Raw genomic sequence first — 23,522 nt, 5'->3', positions numbered from 1 at the left:
TGGACTGGGAGGACAACTCGGGGTGGGGGGGGGAACTAGGAGGTCCGACTGGTGGAGCAGGAACTGATTTAAAAACCTGAATTTCACATGATGATACTTTTACTTTTGCTTTTGTATTAACATTTTTAAATGGTTTGAAATGACTTTTTAGTTATGCACTTCTGTCTTCTTTCCACTTACACTGCAGATTAGCAGCGAACACTTAAGATTTCATTTTGGTTTTCTCAAAATAATCTACCCCTGTGTGTCACAAAGAACACTCCTACTCTCTTTTCTCATCGTCCAATGTTAAATGAACCCTCAAATCATGTTTCAACATGCACATAATGAGTGAAGACAGCAAATCCTGTGTTTCCTTTCTAGCAGAATACCTTATACTGTAAGTCACAATGGCAGTGAACACTATAAAAAAACACATCATTAACAGACAATCTTGCTGATGTGGGTTTTACTTGCTTGAGCTTTACTCTTTAATATGATGATAAATCACTGTAGGACCTTTCACATTACAGTGATGAATGGACTACATGTTCACACTTACACTTAGCTGCAGACCCAGCCGACACCCTATGCTGAAATTGGAAACATATTGTCAGCAGAGTTTAACACAATAACCCATAAATAGTAGATGCATCAGTAAAAGTTGTCTCTGTTTCTCACACAGACCTCCACCACCATCTATGTGCACATCGTGGATGAGAACGATAACGCTCCAGAGTTTCCGGAGGAGGAGTACGTCACGGTGTTAAGTGAGGGTCCGGAAACAGTGGGTGCCACCATCGCCACGGTAACAGCCATTGACCCAGACGAGGGTCTGAACGGCACCTTGAGATATGCTATCGCTCAGGGAAACCTGATCCAGACCTTTAATATAAACAGCATCACGGTGAGACACAATGACTGTTATACTGTAGTTTTACATCTGCAATAAAACACACTTTTTGTGTATAATGTGTTTGTGTGTCTGTGTGTGTGCATTTAGGGGAGGATTACAGCCGTAAAGGAGCTGGACTACGAGATCAGCAAAGGACACTACGCGCTGGTTGTTACAGCAACGGACCAGTGTGAAAATCCTGCTCTTCGCCTGACCTCAAGCACAACAGTAAATGCCAAAGAAAAAAAACACTTTTAAACTATTGACTTAAATAGGTTGAACATTTCAGAGCTAAGAAAATAAATGCTTAATTTTGTTTATTTATTTCTAACCAGAGAAAATCAACTGTCAATTTTGATTCTCATTCAGCTATGAAAGGAGCAAGAATGCTAAATATGAGTTGGTTCCTGCTACTCCAATGGTAGTTTGCTCTGGTTTGCAAACAAAATAATTGTAGCCTTTAGAACTGCTGGCCAGACAGGCAAGACATCCCCTTACAACTTTGTAAACTAGCTTATTAGCAGTTAATGGATTTCTTGTAAAAATAGAGAGATTTAACAACAATAGTTCTCAACTGCAAGAAATCCCAGAACTTTTAATTGAGGACTGTGCAACCTGCAGAAACTCCAATAAAACATGTATGTGCTCAGTTCAGTTGATGATTCCACAATCCATTATCTCTACTTCACATGCATAGTGAAGTCCTTTTAGTTTATGTGTAATATAATGCGTGCATCTGGATCTTAAGACACCAGCTCCAACATTTGAATTGAATTTTCAAGTGGGGAAATCCTTTACATATACAATTCTCTCTTCCTCCTTCTTTAGGTGCTGGTAAATGTCCTCGATGTGAACGATGTGACACCAACTTTCCCCAGAGCCTTTGAGGGACCCTTCAAGGTGACTGAGGGACAGCCGGGTCCTCGAGTCTGTACTCTTAAAGCCAGCGATGAAGACTCTGGGCTCAACGGGAAAGTGGAGTACAGCATCACCGGTGGAGATCCCCAGAGTTAGTACCGTATTCTCCCGTATTCTGTAATACTTCTATTAAATCCTCACTACGTGTCTCTAAGCCTGTCTCTTTCTCTCCCTGTCAGATGAGTTCATGGTTTCTCCAGTCGAGGGGGAGCTTCGGGTGAGGAAGGATGTAGAGCTGGACCGAGAAACAACAGCCTTCTATAACATCACCGTCACAGCACGAGACCTGGGCACCCCGTCTCGCAACACCTCGGTGGGCCTTCATTACACAAACACACAAACACATGCAAGCAGCCGCACTCTCGTCAGATCCTCTTTAACAATCAGGATCTTGTAAGCTTCACTTCTGTGCTGCAATCGGCTGGCAATCCTGTTTCTTACTAAATATGTTCCATACTGTACATTCTAATACATACAATTAGACCACATTTTCTAATACAATTCGAAGAAAACTTGTGTTCTCATGGAGTAAATGGAAATAATAAATAAAAAAAACACAGTCTGGGAAGAAATTACTTTGCTTTAAATGATAATGTAGTATCTTTGTGTGGGAACGCAATTTTTAGGAGACAAGATACATACACATACCCTACACGTGTAAATGTACTGAAGTTAAATGTATATTTTATGTTTCATTTATGAGCAGTTGTGTGTGTCACCAAGACATTTTTTCTTTTGTGTTGTTTTGTGAACTGGCATGAGTTTGAAGTTGTATTCTTCTCTTGCCGTGTTTTTTCTTCAGGTGGTGGTGGGGGTCAATGTCCGAGACATCAACGACAACGACCCAGTCCTCTTGAACCTGCCTTACAACACCAGTGTGAGGGAAGGAGCCACCATACACACCGCTGTGGCCCGGGTCCAAGCCCGAGATGCAGACAGCGGACGCAATGCTCTGCTCACTTACAACATCACCGCGGGCAACCAGGATGGAGCCTTCTACGTCAATGACACGGTGAGAAAAAGGGGTGGTGTGTTTTAAAGTTGAGTCATTTCAAAACCCCTGTCCTCCAGTGTTTTAACTTTTCACTATGCAGGCACACAGGCTCGAAACTAAACCTGATCTTAATTTACTTAGCAACATAAAAATCTGACCTTGACTAATGCGGTAAAGCTATAGCAGCAGGTGGTGAAAAAGGGGAAGCACGGTGCGAGACATTTTTCGTGACTGGAAGGAGCCAGATTTAAACTTGCATTATGCCATCTGTTTACATGCTTTAATGTTCAAAAAGCTCTTTATTTTTCTCATGCTGCATCATCTTCTTTCACCCTCTGTCTGAAACCAGAGCCCAGTCTGCTCTGTCAACCACTTAGAAATGTCCCGCCCCTTAGCCTATCACGTACAAAGTGTTGGAGCGCTAGCCATTAGAAGCGTGAGTGTTACATAGTGATGTCAAAAATGTTATGGAAGTAAACAAAAGAGTCCAATTGAGGCGTTTCTGGCAGGGGGGTACGAGAGAAACTCCCTCTGGAGGGAGCACAGGGATTTTAACTTCTGGAGACCATTAACATTCACAAAAACCTATATAACACACTACAGGAAAGTGAAAAGCCGAAAAGCATTATAGGGCCTCTTCAAATTTCTTCCAGCTTCCATTAATGTTAAGTCTGCACCTAACACTGCTACACCATTGCTAGACACATTTGTGGACTCACAGAATAAATATATACCAGAGAATACTGATAGCTCATTTAGAGCTTTAGAGAAGGTAAAACACTTATACCGTGTTAGCATCAGGGTTTACATGGGCATTATGAAATAAAACATACTGTCATACGGAGAATGAATCTGTAAGCACACTCACACCTTCTCTCTTCCCTTTGTGTCTGTCAGACAGGTGTGGTGCAGGTGAACAGACCCCTGGACAGAGAGCGGGTGTCAGAGTACAGACTCACCATCACCGTCAAAGACAACCCCGAGAACCCCCGCATCGCTCGCAGGGTAATCCCACTCTCATGTGCACACATACTGCTAGAACTCACACTTGTTTTTATAACAGAGAGATCTTTGGTATATTTTCATGTCACTTTTTAATGAATTAATAACAGGCAGTCTTGAATTTCAGGGGCTACTGTAAATGGCAGCCATAGAGTCATAACAAGTAATAAATTGGATTAAAATGCCTTTTTACTCCAAAATATTTTACCATAATGTAAATAAGCTGCCTTAAAGGTAGGGTAGGTAATTCACTTCAGAAACACTTTTTGTTATATTCCATGGAATGCTCTTAACATCCCGATAGCAATGAATAAATTAAATGCTTTGACAATAAATATATACAAATATTTCATCTGTGGAAGCCGTGGCGCTGTAAAAAGCTAGACCAATTATCTGCCTTGGCCCGCGGCAGATAATTGGATGGCCTACCTGCCTGTCAGCCTTCCATCTCGTGCACAAACTTATCTCGTGCCCTCATTGGTCATGTGCGTTCGTGTGTGTTGGAGGAGGGGCTCTGTAAGGAAGTCTGAAGGAAGGGGCAGATTTTTTTCAGTTGTGTACTTTCAAATTCTAGCGCACTCGAGCTGGTTTCTCCATTCTTACCTACCCTACCTTTAAGTCAAGCAATACACAATACTCATTGTACAATATCATATTTATGTGGGGATTTTCTTCAGATTTTCTACAGTAGAAGTTACATTTTCAAAAACTGGATTTTATACATATTTCTTTTTGCAGGCGTTTTGTAATTTGTGACCTGTCTTGTACTATTGTGTTTTTTGGCTAGATTGTATGGGCCGTGTCATCTTCCTAATTATAAGATTGTGAATCACACCTAAAAAGATGAGAACCACCCAAAATACAGCTGCAAGGTTTTTTCTATAACAACATTGTGGCCTGCTTAAGATGTTGCTTTTGTGGGAGAGGTGAGAAACTGTTCTCAATCAGAGCTGCAGATGAGGCACTGTGAGAGCAGCGTGCAGCACAGAAACTGCAAAACACATCAGCAATTTGACTCTTTGAGTGCCAATGAACATACGTTTCACTCCTCCTCACTCTTGATCTCCTGTTTACTCCATACCACATAATCCTTTGCTCATATCATTATTTATTTTTCCTTCCACTCCGCCAGGATTCAGACCTCTTGGTGATCAGCATTCTGGATGAGAATGACAACAGGCCCGTGTTCACCAGGACCAGCTACAGGGCTGAGATCATAGAGAACTCGGCAGCAGGTAGCTCTTTCCCCTGGGGTGGGGGCAATCTGTTATGCAGCACAGGGCAACGTGCCAAGCACTGTCTGAAACACTGTCTACTCCACTTCCTGACTTTGTTTACGTACGGCTTATATTCAGAGACAGGTTTTTTTCACCATGAAAGTTAGAAATCAGATAGGAGACAACTGAAAACTTTTGCATTTGCGATGAGCAGTCAGTGAGATTATTATAGCATAATATGACTCATAGTTTCCTTATCAATTATAATGGCAATTTGTAAATAGAAAGCAAAATGTGCATTTGTGACAATTCTAATTTAATGCTTGCTGACTTAAAACAAATTCTAACCTGACTGTGATCATATAACTTCTCCACCTGGCCCTCTCTGTCTCTCCCGCCCTTCAGGCAGTAAAGTATCAGTGTTAAATGGGCCAGTCCTGGCAGAGGATAAAGACATCGGACCCAACGCTGTAGTGAAGTACCGCCTGCTGGGAGCCAGGGTGGACCTCTTCACTGTGGAGGCCAATTCTGGTGACATTATATAACTCCTTAGCAAGTTGACAGAGAGAGTCATTTGGATACAGTTGTTAATGTCTCTGTTTCACCCCCCAGGTGTGATCCGGGTGCGTCAGGGGGCTCAGTTGGACCGCGAGGCGTTTCAGGAGCCTCGTGTTGAGCTGTTTCTGGTTGGGGAGGACATAGGTGGTTTAAATAGCAGCGTCCCTCTCACAGTCACCATCCTGGACCAGAATGACAACCCCCCCATCTTCAGCCCGGCCAGCTTCAGCGTCCGACTCCCTGAGAACAGCCCCACTGGTGTGTGTTGGCTCAGGCATGACTGAGCCTCTGTGTGTGAGAGAGAAATATGTCTTACAAATAGTTTTTCACTCCTTAGCTCTAAGTTCTGTCTCTGAACAAAACGTGTTTTGAATTATCACAAATGCAACAATTGGGGCATTTGGGGATTTTTAATGTTGCATTAAGAGTAAAGGCATATTGCATAAATTCTGGCAAATGTGAGGTTTTTTTTTATACATTTTGGGACTTAGTAGTGGGAATAAGTGTATAAAAACTGTGTAAAGAAATACACAAACTCGACCCTTAGCCAGCATTCTCTTCCAAAGTCTTTAACTCTTTTCCACTAGATTGAGCCTTTTTCTCATGTTTGGCATGTTGGGCAAATACATGCTATTTTTCTGGTTTCCCCTCGGGACATTGCTGCTGTATTATAGAGCACTGCAGTGTTGGATGATATGCATCAAAATCACTGTTGATGCATATCATATACATCCCAGACTGTGAAAACTATTCCCCCTGGCATTAAGTATACAGAATATAATGCATAATAATAAATAATTTAAAAAAGGTTTTCAAATCATAATCAACATTGACATTTTGTAGGGGCGGTGGTGGCGAAGTCCATAGGGACTTGGCTTGGCAACTAGAAGGTCACCAGTTCAAGTCCCGGAAAGACCAAGTGCTACCGAGGTGTCCCTGAGCAAGGCACCGTTCCCTACACTGCTCCCCGGGTGCCGTACATAATGGCAGCCCACTGCTCCTAACACTAGGATGGGTCAAATGCAGAGAAACCGTTTCGTTACATATACCTGTACTACGTAATGACAATAAGTTCAATCTTCTTCAATTTAAGGGTTCTGAACGTAAATAAATATTTAGCTTTTTGCTATTTTTGAACACCAAAGACACTTTTTTAGGTTACCAATTTAAAGTGATTAACTGCGATTATATACTCTAACATACATTCCTCTCTGTGAAAGTTAAAGGTTTACATTTAATACAATTGTATAAATGGTCATAAAAATGCAAATATGTGTCCCTTGTCTCTCAGGTGTGGTGGTGACTCAGCTGTCTGCCACTGACGCTGACTCGGGCTCCAATGGCTGGCTGACGTATCGTCTGGAGAGCGGTGCTCAGGACCGCTTCGTGGTCGATTCGCTCGCTGGCACCGTCCTGGTCGGCAACACCACCCTCGATAGAGAAGAGCGCGGGTCCTACCGCCTGATTGTCATGGCAACCGATCGAGGCACTCCCTCAATGTCTGGCACAGCCACGCTGACGGTCATCCTGGACGATGTGAACGACTCCCGGCCCCGTTTCATAGAGCCCATCACCATGATAAACGTCAACGAGTCCACACCGCCGGGCGTGGTGGTGGCCACGCTGACCGCTGAAGACCCCGATCTGCACCCCCGACTGGAGTATTACATCATCTCAGTGGAGGCAAAGGATGATGGGAACAATGCAGTGGATGGCCTGCAGGAGTCCTTCGGCATTGATTTACACACTGGTGAGAGACCTCAGCCAGATTCAGTATCTTGTTTAAATGTTATCGATATTGTTAGATATACTGAATAAATAAATGAAATGTTTTTGTTTATTTTCAGGTGCAGTGTTCGTACGCAACCCAATCAACAGAGAGCTGGTTGCGACGTTCGAGATCATTGTGTCGGTCCACGACAATGCCAGCGAGGTTATTGACAAATCAGGAAGTGTTCCTAATGGTAACTCTATTTTCTAACATGAAGCTTATCTTGCGTTTCATTCGTTTTTTTCACTTTGCATCGCTCCAATCTACAATCCTTTTTCTCTTCAGCGAGACTCACCATCAATGTGTTAGATGTAAATGACAACGCCCCTCGTTTCCGGCCCTTCGGAGTGACCAACTTCACAGAGCAGATTTTGGAAGGAGCTCAGCCAGGCACTACGCTGCTCTCAGTGTCAGCTGTAGACCCCGATAAAGGTCCCAACGGCCAGGTCATCTACCAGCTGCTCCACCTGCCCCGGGGGAGGTACGTCAGACTGGAGGACCCCTCTACTGGTATGACACAGCACTGGCTAAAAACTTAAACAGCAGAAAATTATCAAATACTGAATATTATGTCATGAATGTGTCTGTATATGTTTTTGTTCAATAGAGAAAAATGGTGTTGCATGTAAATGAATGTTTTTAGTGTGATTGTTTTTAGTGTAGCTGCTCAGGGACTGCAGTTGATAAATAGCATATGGATCAATCTGGCATAAGTCATCTCTTTTTTTTCGAGCTCGTTTGTGGAATAATCATTTTGAATGAAGTCACATGAACCCTAACTGTAACCATCACTGTCTTACAAATGTCTTAGGTAAGATTGTAGCAAACCAGACGGTGGATTTTGAGCAGATTCAGTGGCTGAATTTCACGATTCGGGCCCGAGACCACGGCACTCCTCCGAGAATCGCTGAGCTGCCAGTTTATCTGCGCATAGTGGACGTGAATGACAACAACCCCGTCTTCCTACAACCATCCTACCAGGTACTCCACAGAATGATAATTACATTGTACACACCAAAGCACAATCAAAGATAGTGTAACTTTTTTACATTAAAAAAGGATCCTCAGGACTTCAATCACAGTTTACATGTTGGCCTGTCATGGGATTAGACCTGTGTAAAAGTGAAATGAAAATAACTACCAGTAGTTAACTTGAGACAAGACAAACCAAAACTGGTTGTACTCTATATGTACCTTTGCTAGAACTTTAGCAGGTACATTATTTTTTCAAAATGAGTTAACAGAGAACATTGTTTGTTGTTTCATTGTTGCAAGGTCATTTTTAGCCAAGTATTCTGTCTGAAATACTTTTTTCATGTAAAATATTGGCTATTAAACAACATAACTCAACACAAGTCATATGTTTCTGCATCTGTGTTTGTAGGAGCCCGTGTTTGAGAACGTGAACCTGGGCACCACCATAGTGCGTGTGAGCGCTACAGACGCTGACTCGGGCCTCTTTGCCGTCATTGAGTACAGCCTGGTAGACGGGGAAGGCAAGTTTGCCATCAAATCATTAACTGTGAGTTAACCTAAACACAACACATCAGCCATCACAACTACACCCTACTCCCGATCAGAGCTGGGCGTCAACATTGAACATCATCTTGCCGGGATATGAAAGTTTAAACAAAGCATGCTACAGATAAAGACTCCATTAACTCCATGCTCCATTTTTGTCACACTCTCAAATAAATGTCTTGATGCAAACACCACTCCCATCAGCCTGTACTTCCTTCCTAATGCTCCCCTCTCCTCTGTGTCAGGGAGAGATCTACATCCTTTCCCCTCTGGACAGAGAGACAAAGGATCATTACACTTTAACCGCTGTTGCCCGTGACAACCCCGGCGGCACCTCCAACAACAGACGAGAGAACTCTGTCCAGGTAGAGATCAGAGGCGTTACTGACACAAGAATATATATAATGATCTACCTTTTTTGAGTTAGCACTTAATACCATCTACAGTGAAACAATGAGTAAAGGAGAGGCCTCAATATGACCTGTAGAAAATGGGTCTTAAGGTCCATACAAAACGTGTTCTACTTTGATTACATTTCTGTCATCTGTAAAGGATGTCGCTAAAGTAGAATCCTGCATTTTTGGCTGATAAATAAAGGATGTTAACATTACAATTAAATGTATTTAGGCCCAACAATACTGTATGTTTGAGGAAAATACTTACCATTGAAAGTTTAAAAAGTATATCAGCTTCTATATCAAACTGTTTAATAGTGATAAGCTTTAAAAAGGCTTTTCCTACATTATAACCTAATGGTAGGATTATTTCGTATTTTAAACTTGAACTCTGTCCTTGCCTCTCAGGTCCTGGTGACAGTTCTGGATATCAACGATTATCGTCCACGCTTTTCGGAGCGAATGTACAACACCAGCGTGTTTGAGAACGAGCCCAGTGGAACGTCTGTGATCACAGTCAGGGCGACGGACCTGGATGAGGGAGAGAATGGAGCGGTGCTCTACAGCCTGCTGGGTGCCCACTCAGGTCTGAATACATTACTATAAACCTAAATTAACTAAATATTCTCAGTGAACTGATCTTTGAATGTATACGTATCCACTTTATTAGAATGCAAACATCCATTCGTGTTCTTTATGAAGTATTTTGCTACTGGAAGAATTGTTGCTCTCGCTTTGAAATGATAGTGTATTCGTGATCCTTCTCTGTAGACGCGTTCTCCCTGGATCCGAACGCGGGGCTGATCCGCTCTCGCCGCCTGCTCCAGTCTTCTGAGCGTTTCAACCTGACGGTGGTGGCTACAGATCAGGGGCGCCCCCCCCTGTGGGGCACTGCAGACCTGTTCATTGTGGTCATAGACGTCAACGACAACAGGCCAGTGTTTGTCCGGCCCGCCAACGGAACCATCATTCATATCTCGGAGGTATATGCATTCATGTCATCCTTTTCATTGTCTTCTTTTTTGTGTGTTGTAAGCATTCTTCCTTCCTTTTTTTAATACATCATTTTCAAATTGTAGTCAAAAACCTTTCTCCCTGTAACTAAAATGACCAATCGTATGCTTTTGTTATCTGCTTTGCTTTGTGGGACTCATTGCAACAAATTGAACACCAAGTAATGCTTTGGTGCTTAGAAAATAAGTCAGTGGCACACTGGGATTAATCAAATATAACTTTGACCTGAAAAAAGTCAATGATGATGACTCAAATGTTTGAGTTTGACTCTTTAGTTCTGCATGGCAGATGAAGTTATTCATTAGCTGGTCAACATAGTGTAGCATTCAGCTGTTGAAGAGAGATCTATTTGAAAGCAAAGCAGAACTAAAAGAAGAGTCAATATTAAACTGACCTTCATCAGGACACAAACATGATATAGAAATATACAATGGGATGATAATGGGCCTGCATGTCCACTGGATATAGACCGCAGCTGTTTGCTAAGTTCTCCATATAAACGTAATGACATTTGTTTCTGCTTCCCCCAGGTAACCAGAATTCACTTATTCCCGGTTTAAATTCTATAATTACTCCTACACTTTCTGCAATGACATGTACAAATATCTGTGGGGCAAAGAGTTCAGATTAGACTGACATTTGAAACACCATCTGTAAAAGTTGACCTCTAAGATCAAAGATGGCGAGTTCACACTGACGCTGACTGTCTTTTCTCCTCCGTGTAGGAGCAGCCCCCAGGCCTGCCGGTGTACGAGGTGCACGCAACCGACTCTGACGAGGGCCTCAACGGGGAGGTCCGCTACGGCTTCCTGCAGACTGGAGCCGGGAACAGAGACTGGGAGAACTTCCACATCGATGCCACGTCTGGAGTCATCACCACTACTGTGAAACTGGACCGAGAGAAACAGGCCCTCCACAGCGTGAGTTTGTGTGTGCAGTTGATGTACTTAAGTGCTTAGTTTCATATGGCTCTAACTAAGTGAAAACGCCTCTCTCAGCTTATCATTGTGGCCCGGGACATGGGCCAGCCCGTGCCTTACGAGACCACTCAGCCTCTGCAGGTGGCGCTGTTGGACGTCGATGACAATGAGCCCGTCTTCCTTAAACCGCCGGTGAGAAGGAAGCTCCCAGAATGCATTCTAATTTATAAACATTCACAGAGCTGCTGTTTGTGACGTTTTATTTTCACTCTGTGTGTGTATGCACTGCAGCGTGGCAGCTTGCCTTACCAGAAGCTGACCGTGCCGGAGCATTCCCGCACAGGAACTGTGGTGGGGAACATCACCAGAGCTGTGGACGCAGATGAGGGCACCAACGCCATTGTCTACTACTTTATAGCAGGTGAAACAGAGCCCTACAGAGGCAGGAACACGTTTGATTTTCTTGTTCATGTTAAAGATATTATGCAAAGCTTTTCCCAATCACTTTAAGTATTTACGTTAGACAATCTAAAGTAAAGTCCTGGAGATCAGGCGTAGAGAATAACACGATTTTCTTGTGTGTCCTCTTACTTTAAAAACCCAGGAATATTGATTATATCCATCTGTCTTTCTTTTCTATTTAAAGCTGTTTCCTTCAGTGTTTTTAGATGACTCACCACACATTCTCTCCATGTCTTTCTCCAGCGGGGAACAGTGATGGAAACTTTGGCTTGCGTCTGGATGGAGAGCTGAAGGTGCACAAGGATCTGGATCGAGAGGAGGTCCCGGTCTACTCCATCATCATCAAGGCTTCCAGCAACAGGAGCTGGACCCCTTCCCGGGGCCAGAGGGCAGCGAGGACCAGAGCCCTGGACCCCGCCCGGGACCCCAGCCTGCTGGAGGTCCGCATCGAACTGGAAGACATCAATGACCAGAAACCACGCTTCACTAAGGCCGAGTACACTGCAGGTTGTGTGTGTGTGTGTGTGTGTGTGTGTGTGTGTGTGTGTGTGTGTGTGTGTGTGTGTGTGTGTGTGTGTGTGTGTGTGTGTGTGTGTGTGTGTGTGTGTGTGTGTGTGTGTGTGTGTGTGTGTGTGTGTGTGTGTGTGTGTGTGTGTGTGTGTGTGTGTGTGTGTGTGTGTGTGTGTGTGTGTGTGTGTGTGTGTGTGTGTGTGTGTGTGTGTGTGTGTGTGTGTGTGTGTGTGTGTGTGTAACCAACATAACCGCCCGTCTTTGCTTTCAGGAGTTGCAGCGAATGCCAAAGTGGGCTCAGACCTGATCAAGGTGGTGGCTTTAGATAATGACATTGGTAACAACAGCTTGGTTCAGTACCACATCGTTACCATCCGCTACTTCCAGTCACAGAGCAATGGCAGCGAGGACGTCGGCAGCATCTTCACCATCGGTGAGTTTAACTTTGATATTAAATACATTTGTACCTCTTACTACATGGCCTGAAAATAATCTCGGATAGGTAGTATTGGAAGCATGACAAATAAACAGGGCAATATTAAGTTTAGGCAAAACCAACAACACTTTGTCAATGCTTCCTGACTTGATTTCTAACAGAAATGGAGCACAATGAACAAGCAGTATTAGGCTTTGGATACACAGAAAATACTTGTTATTAGGATAAAGTGATTGTTTTATGTGGCTAACAAAAGGGAAACTACGGAAAATCACCATACTTATGCTATTTCATCATCACATATATTAATTTATTTTGAATTAGAATTAAATAAATATTTTCAAATGCATCATTGGCTTAGCAAAGACTACAAAATATAGCTATAAAGACTTACACTAGTCTATCAACATGAATTGAGTCTCACACTTATAATACATAATAATACAGAAATAATACATAACATAGAATGCAGTCCCACATTTGAATAGTCTTTTTACATTTGAAGGGCATGTTTGCCATTGAATCCAATAGATGTCTTATCAGGAACCACATACTACCCCATGATTTCCCACAGGTTTGACAGATGGTATCATCCGAACATACGACCTCTTCACCGCCTACAACCCCGGCTACTTCCAGCTGGAGATTTTGGCGTGTGATTACGCCGGACACAGCACAACCACCAACGTGAACATCTACATTCTCCGAGATGACCAGAGGGTTAAGATAGTCTTCAATGAGATCCCTGATGTGGTGCGGGAAAACCAGGAAGATTTCATCAACCTGCTGTCCAACATTACCGGAGCCATTGTCAACTTAGATGACATACAGGTAAAGACATACCTATTCAAAGCATTCGTATTCTTTCTGTTTTTGTTTTATCTCAATCTCCTTTATGCAGTTCCATGTGGACAAGAAGGGCAGGGTCAGTTATGCTCAGACAGACATGCTCATCCACGTTGTCAACAATCAGACCAACACCATCCTAGATGTTGAAAGGTAAACCCTCCTGATTAAAATATTGTTATTCACTGCACTAGATTGTGTTGTGGTCTGAGTTTAAATGTGTCCTGGTGCTCCATGTTTCACAGGGTGATCCAGATGATAGATGAGAACAAGGAGCAGCTGAGAAACCTGTTCAGGAAACACACAGTGGTGGACGTTCAGCCTGCCATCAGTGACAAGCTGCCCGACGACATCACCACACTACAGGTCTGCGAGGCCCGGACCCCCGCAAACCCACAGGCTGCTGACGATGTTGTGTGGTCTTTAAAACCTCTTCTCCTTTTCACAGCTGGTCATCATCATCCTGGCTGTTCTGCTGTGCTTGGCAGGAATTCTGTTTGTCACAATGAACTGGCACTACCGCAGAGTGTAAGAACCCTTAGGCAATTCTGCATTGACGTAGATGTATTCATTTGAAATATGCTCAGTCACGGTAAATGTGTTTATGCTGTGAATCTGATCAACATGTTTACCTTCTCGTGTCTGACGCTGTGTTGCAGACACCAGAGGAAGCTGAAAGCCATAGTCGCAGGATCAACAGGTGAGACGCCGCTCCGCTGGGGGGGGGGTCCCAGCAGCTGTTAGCTTCAGGATGTGGCTTTAACAGCTCTCAGCAGATGTTAATGTACAGTTCAACATGTCAGTTTACTGCTCAGACTGTTTTTCTTAAACGTATATGTCCTCTACTATCCAGGGAACCAGGGTCTGATGGATATCCTGGACATGCCCAACACTAACAAGTACTCTTTTGAGGGGTGAGATAATAGCTGCATTCTTACACTTGTTTGAGACATATTGCCAAAAATGAATTCCCACCAAATACAACGAAGTGTTATACAAGTATATACGTTATACAAGTTAACAATTTCTTCAGCAAATTCAACAAGAAAACCCCTTGTAAGAAAAGAAACTGATGGTCCAACTCTGATCCAAACTGTTCTCTCCGCTGTGTTTATGACATAAATAACAATGTACAATAACAGCTCACATCAAACTGGAAAATGGTTCAGAAATTCCTGCAGTCATTTTTCCAGCACCTTTGATTGATTAGCTCTGAATATCAATGAAAAGTTCATTTTTTTACTTTAAGAAGTCTGATGTTCTGTAGCCAGGCAACAAGCGGAGACTCCAAAAAGTCACTGCACTCAAGCATGAACTATTTCCAACCCCCCATAAAACCATGTATTGTTTTAACAATGTGTTAATTAGTGAGCTTTAAAGAAGCTGGTTTGCATTGTTACAGTGGGAAGACAAGTAAAGCCTCTCCTAGCTGTACATTCAGCGTACACACAAAAGGAAAGGGGTATCTAACTTATCATTAAGTCCCATAATATTAGTCTTATACAACAGCGAAAAACTAGCTTGTCATACTGCACCTGCATTTCGCAGGGCTAATCCTGTGTGGCTGGATCCGTTCTGCCGCAACCTGGAGCTGGCTGCTCAGGCGGACCACGAGGACGACCTGCCGGAGAACCTGAGCGAGATCACGGACCTGTGGAACAGCCCGGCACGCACGCATGTCAGTACCAACGTTAATCTGAGGTCGTTTATACAATAAAACAATCCCCTGAGAAACGGATGTAGCCCCATATAAAGCTGACGAAAGCATGTCTTTCCCACAGGGCACATTTGGTCGAGAGCCTCAAGCGAAGCCTGAAGATGATCGTTACTTGAGGGCAGCCATCCAGGAGTACGACAACATCGCTAAACTGGGCCAGATCATGAGGGAGGGGCCCATCAAGGTAAGATACTTGTATGTCATAATATCCAAGACACCCATCAAGACTTCCAAATCCAAAAGCCTCACAAAACGCTTTGAGGACATCATCAGAAGAAATACCTCCTTCAGTGTGTCCTAAGAAGTATACAGAGAGACTCCAAGGACAGAAGACAGGAAGACCCTCCTGCAGTGGATTCTCATTCATGACGTGTGTATCAGTGAGGGTGTGTGTAGCCTCTGTTTGATCCTAACTGCCGTCCTGTCAGGGTTCCCTGCTCAATGTGGTGCTGGACGACTACATGAGGCTGAAAAAGCTCTTTGCAGCCCGACTGGTCACGGTGTCCACCAGCCAGGGTGATCAGTCATCCGTCACTGAGGTGGGCGAGGGGAACCTGATGGTGTCTCTACACCTGCTGCTGTGTGCTTCCTGTCTGACACCTGCGGAGAGTGATCGTCCCTGATCACACTTTCCATTTCTCCCTCTGACACTCGCTGCTGTGACTTCTCACTACTGCTGCTATCTCTGCTGCCTTGAGACATCTCCTTTCTGCTCTTATTTAAACATGTCAAGCTAAGAATGGTGTGCAGTCATTGAACCCATGTCTGGCATGCAGTGTTCTTCTCTGCTGCTCTATTGTTTCTCTACATTTCCAAGTTGTTACTCCAAGTGATCTGATTTCTCTCCACTTTGTCCAGCTCTTCCTCAGAGTTCTCTCTTACAAGCTACCATGTTGTCAATCAATCAAACCAGAGGTTTTCAAAGTGGGAAGTGGGCCTTCCAAGGGGGTGCAAACTGTTTAAGTTGGACATTACACTTTATATTAATTATCAAAATATAAAACATAGAATAGTCTACATTTATTTGATTTGGTTGAAGGACAGACTTTTTTAATGTATTTATTGTTGTCTGAAGTCATGTTCAACAGCAATATCAGGGTATCTGGGCTCAATAGTTGAGTGTCCAAGGGATCAAATAACTGAATTAGCCATGGGGGGGGAAGGCCCACAATCTCAGCATTCAAAACCCCGGGTATTTACTTTCAGTGCGTGAGTTTATTCTCCCTCTCCTCCCTCCACAGCTGATCCAGAGCGACCTGGACGACGATGAGGACGAGCGTCTGGGCATGGGGGGGGGGCCGCGGCACACTGCGCTTCAAGCACAAGCTCCCAGTGGAGCTGAAGGGTCCCGAAGGAGTGCACGTGGTCCACGGCAGCACAGGCACCCTCCTGACCTCTGACCTCAGCAGCCTGCCAGAGGACGACCAGCGGGCCCTGGCGCGCTCTCTGGAGGCGCTGAACGCTGACGGGGGGCTCTACTCGGAGCGCAACGCCCGCACAGAGTCAGCCAAGTCCACCCCCATGCACCGCCACAAGGACGGGGACACCCTGTCCCAGAGCCCCCTGGAGATCACAGAGTTATGACTAGCCGAGGCCTCGCTGGTCTGAGCTCAAGCATGACTCGTGTGTGTCCTTGTGCCTCCACACCGCCACTCTGATGTGGACTGGGAGGACTGGGGGAGGAGTGTGTGTAGTCTAGGAAACCTCATCAGCCAACCTCAGGGCATCAGGGAGACAACCTGCAGGAAGACCCACTCTCCATTGGGTTGGATTGAGCGGCTCTTATGATAGGTGGTCCCACGTTAGGTGCTTCAAGAGAATAAAAAAAGACCGTAAGGAAATTTAAAATCATAAACAGGGCACTTTTTCTTCAGCAAGACAAAAACAAACGGGGTCATCGGCTTACATCCAAAGAGCTGAGTCTGAATCTCCCTGTGGGAGCAGCTTGTTGAACCGGGACCTTATAATCGTCTAAAGGTGCCTCACTCTCACTAATCCTTTTGATGTCACACCTGGACTGCATACACAAGCACAAATACACACACTAAAAAAAAAAGCTACACACACTCAGACCAGCGGATGGCCATCAATGGGACTTTGAGAAAATGTTGCAAATCTTGTTATCACGCTCTGATATTCTTTCTTTTTGCAAGACGACGCAATCAGCGTTGAAGGAGTGATAATGGGACTTTTCTCTTTGGGATATTAGGTTCATTTTGTTGTTGGGAAATTATAGATGGATATTTAATGCAGACAGAGCACTTTGAGTATTGTCCCCAGAGACGCTCACACCACGATCAAGAGAGGCCTGTGTGCAATTGTTTAAGTACTGAAGTAGTTAGATTTTATGGATGAATGGCAAAAAGAGGAAACACTCCAGGACAATCGGAGGATGGTGCAAGAAGAATCTAACTGTCCAAGACTGGAGCTACATTAAAAAAAAATACAAAACTTTGAATGTTTTGAGATACATTTGATATCAAAGGCCGTTAAAGAAAGTCTTGGTAAGGACTTGTAGATGGAATTTAAAAAAAGTATGAATTATACAATTTTTATAGACATGAAGATGGCATTGTGCCCACAGAGACTTTACACTGCCACCTGAAGGACTAAAAGAGTCATGCTCAAAATGAGCAATGTTTGCTTTATTTTTTTATTTTCTAGAAAATGTGATGGAATAAAAAATATTTTTGAAGAAAAATGCTGGCTTACCAAAATAGGTAGGGAATGCTTTTGGATGTTTGGAGTATGTGTATATCGTGCTATGGTGACATGTTGTTTCTGATGAGTGGTGTGATTTTTAAGATTCTTTTTTTATATTCCCATTTGTAAGTTTTTATTTGTTTGTCATTGTCCTGAGATCTGTGTTGGGAAATGTTGGATGATCTGTGATAATAAAGAAGAAATATGCAACGGCCTTTGACCCCGAGTCAGTGGGATGATGGGAGAGTGGCAAAGATCAACATGGAAACTGGTGCCGCAGGAAATTAAAAGATCCACAGACACCAGGAAGTCTGGGAAAATAAGAAACTGTAATTACCCATTGCAAATGTGTCCTCTTATCAAGGTTAACTGTTGTATGAAATGAACAGACCTCATAAGGAAATATCCTTGTTCCTTACACTCAATTCAGTGCCTGAGGCTGTCTTGACGTAGTGTTACAGATTGGTAAATACCGTGGTTGTTACGGGTCAACACTTGATAAGTAAGAAAAAAAACTATATTTGTAGCACACCACTCCATCGCTTTATTGTTGCCAGGTTACATACAAAAGTTTTCATTAATAATAGCTGTCTTCACTGCTGTTGGTCAGACGGCCCGGGCTACTGCTGGCGTCACAGCGGCAGCGGTAGCGGTGGTTGGCGGCTTCTTCAGGGTCTTATTCAGCTGGAAGGAGACAGAAGCACTTTTTATACACTGTCCAAATATATATGAAGCTGTGTGTGCGATAGGTTACTGGAAGAGTGTTTTGGGGGGACTTTTTTTACATTGCTTTAAGGTTCTAACATCAAACATTTAGCGATAAGTCTGCACTTTAACATTGCTTGCCTGAGGCATGTTAGATCACTACTCACCTCTTCAAACTTGTGGATCTGTCTGATGAAAAAGTCTCCGTACCGACGAGCAACTTTGGTGTCGGCGATGTGGATCATGTCCTGTGTAATGGATGCAGAAGAAAAGCTTTAAAAATACAGTACTACTACTACTTGAACCAACATAAAACAGTGAACAACATCACTTACAATTTTAACTAAGTTGAAAAGTAATTACAGAATATTACACACCTTGTCAATGTAGAAGTCGACCTCAGAGGCAGACTGGAACTCTCCGTCCAGAGCCGAGACACCGCTGGTCCACACCAGGTTCTTCATCTTGTGTTTGAAGACGAGCAGCTGAATGCGGAACTCCTGCTCCGTCATGTCCAGGAATCCTGCCAGCTTGGCGACCGGCATCGTGGTGTAGAGCTTCAGGAAGCTGAAGGACACATTGGGACTTAGATGAGTAAACAGGTCTACAGAGACAGTATAAAGGGAAAGGATTGAGGGGGCGGAGTCTGGAGGAGAGATAAACTGCATCCAAAATGTTTTTGCCTGGGTCCTCTATGCATTACATTATAGGTTCCCTGTGGAGTCTAAAGAGGTGCACAATAAGTTGCAGTGTGCCAGGGGAAGATGTTATTAATGATGGTATGCTGTACCTGCGGATGGTGGAGAGCTGGGCCTGCTGCTGCACCTCCTCAGCGAACACCTTCAGCTGCTGCTGGAAGGGCTCTTTGTGGTAGTTGGGGTGCACGTTGTCATAGTTTGGCACCACAGGGGACAGGAACTTGGGACAGGCGAAGCTGAACTGCTCCTCAAACACCTGCAGGTCTCTGAGATACAAATAAATAGAACATGTGCGTCAGGTTGCTGCCTAAGGGTGCCACAGTAAATACCAACACTACATTTATAACAACTTATAAACACAGATACATGTTTTTCATTGTACAGTGTCATAACATTACAGTTCATTATCAGGCCTTCTGACCAATATAACAAAACTCAAATATACACACAAATGAAATGAAGGCAATAAACATTGACACAGTGAGACAAGTTGCTCCATCACAGTGCCATGAGTCGCCCTCTCACCCTTTCTGCATCCTCAGCATCTTGTCTCCGTACTTCTCCCTCAGCTGGGTGTGGATGCTCTCATCGATACGCATCGGGTACATGGTGAGAGCGATGGCCAGCAGACCATGCATCTGCTCGTTTTGTTTGTTAACCTAAAAAAGATATCATACAAGTATTATGACACCGGTTTCAACTAAAATACTTTTGTCCTCAGGGGTTTAAAGACTTCAGAGAATTCATGTTTATGCATCACAGAATGTTGGAGGAAATCGACGACTACATTTCAGTTTTAGTCCAAACTTAACAACAATGAGTACTTTTATGAACATGTTCTATACATGGAATTCATAGGAGATTCCACAGCTAAAGCTAAATACAAAAACGTTTTCTAAGAAGCACAGCTGTGACTGACCATCTCATATTTATACGTGGACCTCTGGAACATGTTTCTCGTCCTCTGGATGTAGAGCAGGATGTTGGCAAATACTCGAATGGCATCCTGGTAACGCCTCATCATCAGGTAGGCAAAACCCACATAGTAATAAGTGGTGATCTGGCACTCAGGCACACGGGAGTACATACTCTGAAAGACAGGAAACTAAATATATGAAGGGATGCACTCTAAACCAAGAGATTATAGGTCAAAGAATACTGAAAAAATATCTATAACAATATAGTTGGCTCAGCGTATTCTGTAGTATCATTATTAGTAATACTCAGTCTCTACTTTCAGCGCCTTACCTTCTTGTTGAGCTCGATGTTCTCCAGGACTTTGATGGCCTGGTAATAATCCCCGAGCAGAGAGTGAAGTCTCAGCAGCCCCACCAAGCTGAAGTATCCCAACATCTTGTACAGGGAGTGACGCCCGTACTCTCCGGCCACACTCTCTGGGTCTCCTGCGACACACATAAAAAACATGTTAGCTGCCTGGTATTACACACACACACACACACACACACACACACACACACTGAGAACACTGATGTTCCCATGTTGAGGTCATTTCCTCAGAGGAAGCAGGAAACAATATAGGGAACTTTAACTGCATCGTAAGACTGCACATTTAAATAATTCAGTATCTGAGCTTCACCATATATTGCCATCTACAAATGTCTACAGAACATCCTCTTTACCTCCGCTGGTGTAGATCTCCAGCTGGCGGTTAATGTTGCTCTTGTCCACGAGGGAGTGGAGAACGTTGAGGACGCTGTGGACGTTCCAGATCTTTGGGTTGTTTCTCAGGAACTCGATCTCCTCCTCTGACTTTTTGGCCGTCTTGCAGCGGTACTGACTGAAGGACTGGAACTGTAGGGGAAAGAGTGTCATTCATATTGTTGTTAAATAGAACCTGCTTTCTTTGTGACATTGACCATATCAATAAGCATAAAAAAGGAACCTTGAGAGAAGTATGATGAAGTCAGTTTGAAATACCGCATATCTAGTACAAATCCTGGAAATGACTGGCAACTACTATTCGGTCTGGTTTTTATTCTTGCGATTCTTACTTGTGTGCGTATGTGTTCTAAACTGAGGTAACATTAAAACATTTTAAATTGCAGTGTACCTGGTAGATGAACTCATCGATGATGTCCCACAGCCATTGGTTAGGCAGCTCCAGGGGGGCGGGACCCTCAGCATCTGTTAAAGGCACGCACATTCTCATTTGACTTGTCATTCATTGGGCGTTATTTTACACTGATAACCACAGGGGAGAGGGGAGAGGGGAGAGGGGAGAGGGGAGAGAGGGGAGAGGGGAGAGGGGAGAGGGGAGAGGGGAGAAAAGGGACTGTTCTGGTTACTTACTGAGAATGTAATTGAAGAGGTTGCAGTAGTTGTAGTAAGACTCAAAACGCTGGTCCAAAGTCGGTCCACCCTGATGATGAAAGAAACAATGCTTAGAACAAAATACTGAAGATGTTTTCTAACATTTGGAAGGCTCATTAATCTGGATGGAGATTTGTATTAGTGTTTGTATTGAGCGGTTACTCACGCTGACTTTAGCATAAACGTGTCTGTAGTACAGCTCCTTATAGAGGATGAGGAACACAGCATCTGTAGGAGGCAACAGGCGGTCAATGACATTCAACATTCTCACCGTAGCACTTTAGTTGTAAAAACACATTTAAGATTTAAAAAAAAAATCAAAATTCACATAGAGGGCACATGGAACTGTCTAGATATGCTTAAAGAAATGTATTCACAGTTAACATAATTTGTCTTATTTCCTCAGCTAGAATAATGGCCGATGAATAAAGGTTACGAGTTGGAGAAGGTGGGCCAAACTTCATGAAAATATCAGATTTAACTTAATCGCATCACATCCAGTACATTTATCACACTTTTTTTTAAAACAATTTAAGAATGATAAAATAAATGTTACAATAAGAAATGTGATGTCTATGCAAAGGCAAAACCAATATAGGTGAACTATGACAAACTCACCATTGCCAACCAGTGCTGCGATGGCCTCAGCCTCTGGCCAGGGAGTATTCTTGAAGAAACGGTCAGTCAACTTGTTCCAGCTGCACAGGATCAAAAAGACAAGGATGAGATGCTCATCACACACACAGTGTTAATGTCTCTTAAAGGATGCAGCAGCATAACCACCACAGGGAGAGTTGAGTTTACCTGTTCTCGTAGACGTCCTGGATCTCATAGATCTTCTGCTCGATGCTCTCGCTTGACACACGGTTTGACTGCAGCTCATAAACTTTCTGGTCGATTAAGTCAGAGGTGGTTTTGTGGAAGTACTGCAGAAAGTTCTTGATCACCTCTGGGATGACACTGTAGGTCTGCTGCTCATACTGCCTCTCATAGGCCAGGTCAGCTTTGGGGTCACCTGCGGGGAGATGGGATAATGAGCAAGAGACACCAACACAGAGAGGTGATCTCATACATTTAGATAAACACTTGAGGGTATACTAACCGGTGTGCAGGTCGGGGTCGTTTGAGAACGCGTACGGATCATACGGTCCAGCAGCAACAGGAGTCTAAAACATAATGTAACAGATGCTCAGTTAATATCTGTCAATGAGGCAGTAATTATAATAATTGGGAAACTAACCTAAAACGCTTCCCTTTACCCCAAAAACAACACAACGTTACATAAGTGATGTTATGGTTGTATTCTCTTCAGAAACTAGGCTACAACAATCAATAATATCATGCTGGCTCATCGAAAGCTAACGTTACTGTTATGCCGGTGGTGGTAAGCTAGCTATGCAGTTAGCTATCTAGCTAGCTAGCGGCCTACCGCTGCTTGGCGTATCGTTGTTATTATCATAATAACATTTATATATCTTTAAAACAACAATGTATACTGACTTCCTCCTCCTCTTGGTACGACATGGTGCTGTTTTTTAGTCCAAGCTCATATGACGGTGGAGTGAAAAACGAGGATGTGTGCTCGTTTAGCTAAAGCCGCTAAACCACGCAGCTGAGGTGGAAAGAGACCGGAAGCGGAAAGACAAGGCCGTGAAACCACGAGAAAAATAATAGAGTGAAGCATTGTGGGAGATTGAGTGTCTGGAATATACATTAGAATCGTTGGGTCCGTGAACAGGTTTTGAGCGTTTGAGATTAATTATGTTTTCATTTCTGTACTGCAAATGAAAAAGTGGGTTACAATTCCTTCAAATAGCATGACAGATAACATTGTGCTGGTTGGACAAAAAGCACGAAAATATTTATATATTTAGTTTTGATGTGTTATGTGGTCGCGAGCATCATTGGTTTTTATTTTTTGTCTGGCCTA

General features: G+C 43.5%; 2 protein-coding genes across 2 annotated transcripts in view; one reads left to right on the top strand and one right to left on the bottom strand.

Annotated features, from left to right (window-relative positions):
• cdh23 (cadherin-related 23) overlaps positions 1-18,306 on the top strand; it is a 185,371-nt gene extending 167,065 nt beyond the window's left edge. The window contains 33 exon segments of the mRNA XM_034152488.1: positions 665-886; positions 983-1,102; positions 1,703-1,883; positions 1,972-2,105; positions 2,595-2,804; positions 3,684-3,791; positions 4,921-5,041; positions 5,411-5,536; positions 5,618-5,821; positions 6,855-7,313; positions 7,411-7,527; positions 7,620-7,844; positions 8,146-8,315; positions 8,719-8,856; positions 9,101-9,220; positions 9,659-9,836; positions 10,022-10,233; positions 10,990-11,184; positions 11,263-11,376; positions 11,476-11,605; positions 11,890-12,153; positions 12,428-12,589; positions 13,167-13,423; positions 13,494-13,591; positions 13,684-13,804; positions 13,887-13,966; positions 14,098-14,138; positions 14,292-14,352; positions 14,987-15,116; positions 15,220-15,339; positions 15,584-15,694; positions 16,397-16,444; positions 16,446-18,306. Coding sequence (XP_034008379.1) covers positions 665-886; positions 983-1,102; positions 1,703-1,883; positions 1,972-2,105; positions 2,595-2,804; positions 3,684-3,791; positions 4,921-5,041; positions 5,411-5,536; positions 5,618-5,821; positions 6,855-7,313; positions 7,411-7,527; positions 7,620-7,844; positions 8,146-8,315; positions 8,719-8,856; positions 9,101-9,220; positions 9,659-9,836; positions 10,022-10,233; positions 10,990-11,184; positions 11,263-11,376; positions 11,476-11,605; positions 11,890-12,153; positions 12,428-12,589; positions 13,167-13,423; positions 13,494-13,591; positions 13,684-13,804; positions 13,887-13,966; positions 14,098-14,138; positions 14,292-14,352; positions 14,987-15,116; positions 15,220-15,339; positions 15,584-15,694; positions 16,397-16,444; positions 16,446-16,739 — 5,271 coding nt within the window. The 3' untranslated portion in view covers positions 16,740-18,306.
• Positions 18,307-18,378: 72 nt separating this feature from the next.
• On the bottom strand, positions 18,379-23,255 carry eif3s6ip (eukaryotic translation initiation factor 3, subunit 6 interacting protein). Its single transcript, XM_034152489.1, has 15 exons — positions 23,093-23,255; positions 22,695-22,758; positions 22,397-22,607; positions 22,211-22,290; positions 21,759-21,820; positions 21,572-21,641; positions 21,333-21,406; positions 20,902-21,073; positions 20,510-20,664; positions 20,181-20,351; positions 19,787-19,920; positions 19,354-19,527; positions 18,941-19,130; positions 18,731-18,811; positions 18,379-18,542 (listed from the first exon to the last, which is right to left on the bottom strand). Exons 1-15 carry the CDS (start codon positions 23,114-23,116, stop codon positions 18,465-18,467), a joined length of 1,740 nt encoding a protein of 579 aa, XP_034008380.1. The 5' UTR covers positions 23,117-23,255; the 3' UTR covers positions 18,379-18,464.
• Between the last annotated feature and the right edge of the window lie 267 nt (positions 23,256-23,522).

Source organism: Trematomus bernacchii, unplaced genomic scaffold (genome assembly GCF_902827165.1).
Source record: "Trematomus bernacchii unplaced genomic scaffold, fTreBer1.1, whole genome shotgun sequence".
Classification (NCBI taxonomy): Eukaryota; Metazoa; Chordata; class Actinopteri; order Perciformes; family Nototheniidae; genus Trematomus; species Trematomus bernacchii.
This window is presented reverse-complemented; position numbering and strand designations above follow the sequence as displayed.